This window comes from Populus euphratica, unplaced genomic scaffold (genome assembly GCF_000495115.2).
Source record: "Populus euphratica unplaced genomic scaffold, PopEup_1.0 scaffold303.1, whole genome shotgun sequence".
Lineage (NCBI taxonomy): Eukaryota > Viridiplantae > Streptophyta > Magnoliopsida > Malpighiales > Salicaceae > Populus > Populus euphratica.
Genome location: NW_011500096.1, coordinates 115,454 through 121,367, shown reverse-complemented (window position 1 = coordinate 121,367; position 5,914 = coordinate 115,454). Strand labels below are relative to the sequence as shown.

General features: G+C 37.7%; 2 protein-coding genes across 3 annotated transcripts; one reads left to right on the top strand and one right to left on the bottom strand.

The window, feature by feature from the left end:
- The first annotated feature begins 527 nt into the window (after positions 1-527).
- On the top strand, positions 528-2,273 carry LOC105109296 (Pentatricopeptide repeat (PPR) superfamily protein). Its single transcript, XM_011003949.1, has one exon. It carries the CDS (start codon positions 620-622, stop codon positions 2,237-2,239), a length of 1,620 nt encoding a protein of 539 aa, XP_011002251.1. The 5' UTR covers positions 528-619; the 3' UTR covers positions 2,240-2,273.
- Positions 2,274-2,518: 245 nt separating this feature from the next.
- Positions 2,519-5,444, bottom strand: TT16 (K-box region and MADS-box transcription factor family protein). Of its 2 annotated transcripts, none has more exons than XM_011003947.1 (8): positions 5,279-5,444; positions 4,770-5,034; positions 3,706-3,772; positions 3,461-3,625; positions 3,287-3,328; positions 3,155-3,196; positions 2,815-3,016; positions 2,519-2,729 (listed from the first exon to the last, which is right to left on the bottom strand). In XM_011003947.1, the coding sequence occupies exons 2-7, from the start codon at positions 4,955-4,957 to the stop codon at positions 2,819-2,821; spliced, it is 702 nt and encodes a 233-aa protein (XP_011002249.1). In that variant the 5' UTR covers positions 4,958-5,034; positions 5,279-5,444; the 3' UTR covers positions 2,519-2,729; positions 2,815-2,818. The 2 variants fall into 2 exon arrangements, with proteins under 2 accessions (XP_011002249.1, XP_011002250.1); XM_011003948.1 differs by having other exon boundaries at positions 2,819-3,016.
- Positions 5,445-5,914: the final 470 nt, after the last annotated feature.

Below are 5,914 nucleotides of genomic sequence, written 5' to 3'. Positions count from 1 at the left end.
GATTTACAAGTATTTGCATTAATCGAATAAGATGACTAATGTAATCATGTTAACAATCTATAATCTGATTGGAATCTCCTTTGTGTGTGGTTTCCAATTGAATAATAATAGTTTATACTATACTTGTTTGACATATCATTAGTGGATCCTCTAACCTTGACATTGTTTATTATCATTGTTTAATCCTTACGTTAATTTTCCATCTCAAAATTCTCATCAACTTTTTTTCTTTTTCTTTTTCTTTATTATTGTTATTATTATTATTACTACTACTACTACTACTACTACTATTACTAGTATTATTAGTATTATTATTGCTATTTTTATTATTGTTGTTGTTGTTTATAATTTGTATAATTAATTTTTTTGTGGTTCAACCCCGGTTTTGTCGGATTATTTATTACTTCGACACCATTGTACTTAAAAAAAATATCAATATTTCAGTCCTGGTATAATTAAAAGATTGATCTCTTTTTTTAAGTATAGTAGTTTAGAAGCTTGGGCCCTGTCACGAAGTATCAACTCACTTTTCTTCCCAGCCTTTAAAAATTAAATAATGTTCTTACAAGTTTGAGGCTCTTCAGGCCTTCACTGCCCTGTAAATGTTGGATCTTTCATCATGTTACTTAGAAATCCTAATCTAAATTTGAACAGAACCTTAATCACCTTACTTGATAAATGCAAATCAATGCTACAGTTGAACCAACTTCATGCTGTAGTAATCACCTTAGGCCTCTCTCAAGATGTCTTTTTTATGTCAAAAATCGTTTCTTTCTCTGCTTTATCTGATTCAAACAACACTGATTATTCTTACAGGGCTTTGTTAAATCTCCAAGACCCAACTATCTTTGAATGGAACTCAGTCATTAGGGGTTATTCAAAGAGCAAGAACCCAAATAAATCCATTTCAGTTTTTGTCAAAATGTTGCAAGTTGGAATCTACCCTGATCATTTAACATACCCTTTTCTTGCTAAGGCGACATCGCGACTTTTAAGGAAAGAACTAGGGGTTTCAATTCATGGGCATGTAATAAAATCTGGGTTGGAGATAGATAGGTTCGTTGCTAATTCTTTGATTCATATGCACGGTTCTTGTGGTGATATCGTGTATGCTCGGAAGGTGTTTGATGGAACTCCTGTGAAGAACTTGGTGTCGTGGAACTCGATGGTTGATGGGTATGCAAAGTGTGGATATTTGGATTTGGCGCGTGGTTTGTTTGATTTGATGCCTGAAAGAGATGTTAGGTCATGGAGTTGTTTAATTGATGGGTATGCTAAAAGTGGGAATTACGGGGATGCTATGGCAGTTTTTGAGAAGATGCGAACTTCAGGCCCCAAGGCTAATGAGGTTACTATGGTTAGTGTGCTATGTGCTTGTGCTCATTTGGGTGCTCTTGATAAAGGGAGGATGATGCATCAATATTTGGTTGATAATGGGTTCGAATTAAATTTGGTTTTGCGGACTTCCCTTATTGACATGTATGCAAAATGTGGGGCAGTTGAGGAGGCTTTCGCTGTGTTTCGTGGGGTCTCGCTAAGAAAGAGCGATGTGTTAATTTGGAATGCTATGATTGGAGGGCTTGCGACTCATGGTTTGGTTAAGGAATCGCTTGATTTGTATACAGAGATGCAAATAGCTGGGATTAAACCGGATGAGATCACGTTTCTGTGCTTGTTAAGTGCTTGTGCTCATGGTGGATTAGTAAAGCAGGCTTCGTATTTCTTCGATGGTCTTGGTAAAAATGGCATGACAGCAAAGACTGAGCATTATGCTTGTATGGTGGATGTTATGGCTCGTGCTGGTCAAGTGGCGGAGGCATATCAGTTTTTGTGTCAAATGCCAGTTGAACCGACGGCTTCAATGTTAGGTGCTTTACTTAGTGGATGCATGAACCATGGAAAATTAGATCTTGCCGAATTAATAGGGAAGAAGCTTATTGAGTTAGATCCAGAGCATGATGGTAGATACATTGGCCTGTCAAATGTTTATGCCATTGGCAGACGCTGGGATGAAGCAAGAATCATGAGAGAAGCCATGGAGCGTAGAGGGGTGAAGAAGACTCCTGGGTATAGTTTTCTCGAGATGTCTGGAGCTCATCATAGATTCAATGCACATGATAAATCACATCCTAGCTCAGAGCAAATTTATACAATGCTAAGTTTTATTGTAAGCCAAATGCAATTTGGTGTACTTAAGGAAGGCCAAGAACACTGTTTGTATGGTATAGAGGGTATTTGAGTTAATTCTTTTAAATAAATCTTATTCAGGTTGCAAAAATTCTAAATGGTGGTTCTTATGTGCAGAATTTGTTACTTTTCTTGGTTGCTTGCCACTACCGTTCTCTCCGTTTTCTTAACCACAAGATTCTCTTTCCCCTCTGAAACTTTTCAATTAACTAACAGAAGAGCACAAGTGTCAAAGTCTAATTTCATATCCCTCCAGGCCACTAAACATACACTGTCTTAACTTCAAGTTATTATAGAATTCATTTATCCCTTCCTTATGCTACGGCCATAGAGAAAAAAGAGTTGGATCTGAAACACAGCACTGTTCTTCATAAAATAAAACCGTAGTTTCTAGATAAAGTGCATCTTAAGACAGTAGCGCAAACATGCAAAGGAATATTAAGCAGAAATTAAGTCTGTCTTAAAAACATGGCGAATTAAAATATTATAGGTACCATGCCCAACACTTCCTTGTGAGAAGCTGCTCTCCAAACCTGACAATTCTGCACAAATCACAAAACAACTCGAGTTATGAAAGGGGAACAGCAGCTAAGACTGATAGTGTAACTCTCACTAGCCATTTTTTCCTCACCTAGACACTAGAACCTTGAAGGCAGGGTTGAGCAAGCTGAAGATGGTATGGGTCAATTTGATGAGAGATGGTTGAAAGTTGCAGCACACTACTGGGTTCTCCACAGAATGGGAATTGATCCAGGACTTGCTGAGGTTCCACAGGCTTTGCTTCCATCGCTGCCTGCTGATATTCCAGTGCTACACGATGCTCCTGAATCTAAAATATCATCCATCAACCAAACAAAAAAGATTACACAACGGAGTAAAGAAATTAGATGGTCTAGACTGCATAGTTCATAAGATTCCAGCAGCTAAAAGGCCTCTCAATGAAGCATAAGGAGAAAAAACCCCTTACCCAGCGGTACATATTGCTGTTTTCCTCCTCCAACATACGCTCCTAACAGTTACAATAACAGTAAAATCAGATCCTGCTGTGGAGTTAATGTGCATCAAAGTGGGATTGTGTTTTTGAGACTAAGAGACTCACCTTCCTGCGAAGATTTTCCAGCTGCTGGTGCAGGAGCTCATTCTGCATGAAAATGAAAGAAACATGTATAAACAACTTTAGAAGGATAAAAATCTAGGAATTCATATCACAAGAGTTGACTTCAAAAAAATGTAAGGCATACTTTTTCTCACCATTGCTGGATTGTTTAGTTACCTTGCGATATCGGACCTTGTTAACCGAGCGTTCAAGTTCTTGTTCTAATTCATCCAACTCCTCGAAAGGAATAGAGCTCGTATCTTCACCTGTATAGCGGCGCATGTTAGATTGAAGACGGCGAGTCTCGTTCCTCAGCATCGCCAATTCTCCAAATAGTTGTTCCTAAGAATTAAGAAGGGAAAAGACCATCAAATGTAAAATTCATCTTAAAACTTCATGTCTGTTGAGAATATTAATTTTACCCGGCTATCGTGCTCAGGAATGCGAGTTCCAGACGTCTTCTGGTACCTCTCTATGAGTTGCTCCATCCTGCAACACATTACATTCTTTCCATATGAAACATGTGCGTGTGGTTTTATAATTATATGGTAGTAGAACATCATCACCATGAACAAGGACAAGGGTTCAGTCTGTTCTCTCTTTCTGACTATACATAAGGGAATTGATTCAAGGCAGCTCTCAAAAATGGGAAATGAAAAATGACTCCCAATTTAAGGCACACCGCAAGTTACTTTTTTCCTCCTTATATAAATATTAATTAATGACTTCATCAAAGGACTGCAATCATAACCAACCAGTGATGATCTGAGACTGAGATAACATATATTCCACACATTTCATGCACATTCTGTACTATTTTCCGCTCCTTGATGACTAAGATGAACTCTACAGAACAGAAGAAAATTGACAATCAGAAGTTGATATATTTATTAAACGATGCATGGTTGTGATCATCACAGGTAGACAGTTGGATTTCCAACTCTTTTTTCAGGGCTAGCTAGATCACAATTTACAGAGAATTAGGAGACTCAATCATTCCTTAGGATAATCAATTTACAAGATCTTGAACTGGTATTGAAAGGGAAAAAAGGGCATCAAAGATAAGCAGCCCACTAAGGAAAAAGTAAGAAGAAAAGAAAACACTTCGACAGTGGAAAACCCTAGTTTGTCAGAAGCTTGCACAGAAAGTCAAGTCCTACTCATGCTGGTCAATTAAAATCTTTAATTGAAGTTATGGGGCTGGTATTTATCAGTTGGATCAGAATGCTGGTAACAAAAAGGGCCTTCTATGTATGAAACAGATTCAAGTCATCAAATGAAGAAAATCATGAAGATCGGGTACTAGAAAATCTAAGACACAAACATAACGAAACAAAGAAGCAAAAAAAAGAAGTAATTTTTATATGGGACCAGAAGGGGTCCAACATTTTAAGAAAAATCAAGTAGAAGAAACCAGTGTTAACACACAACAAAAGCTGAGAAACATAAAGTTTGGAATGGTAGGGAGTAGTGATGAATAGAGGACCTTAAACCCTCGCTGCAGTACTGACACAACTTTCCAGTGCTGGAAAAGATGATGAGCCCGATTTGAGCATCACATAGCACTGAAAGTTCATGAGTCTTCTTCAACAGCCCAGCTCGACGCTTCGAGAAGGTGACTTGCCTTGTTGTCTGGTTCTCAATCCTCCTAATGGCTATCTTTCCGCGCCCCATAATTCTTTTGCCTTTTACTAAGGGAAAGAACAGAAGGAAGGAAGTCAGTGACCCTCTTTTCTCACAAACCTGTTTTTCTGGTTTTGCAAGAAATTAACACACAGTTCAGAAATTAGTTCCAAAAACCACAAAAAGGCATGAGAATTATAATGGAAAGTAAATGAAAAGTGAATTTGTAATAATGATGAGGAACTTGTAGCTAGAAGACACAAAGAAATGACAAATGTGAAGTAAGTTTCTGTAACCTAAAATTAATTATAACTTGGCATAATTCTCTAGCCAAGATGATAATCACAGAAGAAAGAAAACTTTCTATATTACCTATCTTTCTTTCTCTTGCTTGTAGAAAATGGAGAGTTTGTTTTTCAGAGTACTGTTGGGATAAAATTTATTAGTACTAATCTATATGCAGACTGGCTCTTTACTTGAGCAAAACTACCAAAATGACCTCATGCATGAACTTCTGCACGATCCTTGACAGACAAGAGTTGAAAAGGACTTGTTAATCTATAAACCTTTTGTTCTGTAATTCAAACCAGTGGTGATGCAATAATTCATTGGTATAGATATGATCAAATCACACAAAGGTTTCATGCGTGGCTAGTGGCATGGATTGTAATTTGATGGAAGGCATTTTCTTCCTTTTATTGTCCTGTAATGGGATCATGGACAAAAGGTTGCTGTGACATTTAACCACTCTCTGAGTCTGATCTGCCAGCCTACCTGAACTTTGCCAATTTGGGATCGTTTTGAAAATGGTCAGAAAACTAGGTTTACTAAGAAAAGAAAGGCAAGAGGTGTTGGCCACAACCCATGACCTGAAAGGTAATTTCAAGGTGTAACAATCCCGTGAGAGAGACTTGCTTGCATGGTAATTCGTATTGATGGTTATGGATGTTGAAGTGAAACTGATTTTCTACACTTGATGAGCCTTAGGGTGGCTAGGTGATGATTTTT

Bases quoted from the DNA above. Each gene is read 5' to 3' on its own strand.
- LOC105109296 (XM_011003949.1), top strand. From the start codon at position 620: ATGTTACTTAGAAATCCTAATCTAAATTTGAACAGAACCTTAATCACC.
- TT16 (XM_011003947.1), bottom strand. From the start codon at position 4,957: ATGGGGCGCGGAAAGATAGCCATTAGGAGGATTGAGAACCAGACAACA. The intron at 3,773-4,769 runs GTCCTCTATTCA...AATGTGTTGCAG, and splicing joins TACTGCAGCGAGGGTTTAAG to GATGGAGCAACTCATAGAGA. The intron at 3,329-3,460 runs GTAACTAAACAA...ATTTTCATGCAG, and splicing joins ACAAGGTCCGATATCGCAAG to AATGAGCTCCTGCACCAGCA.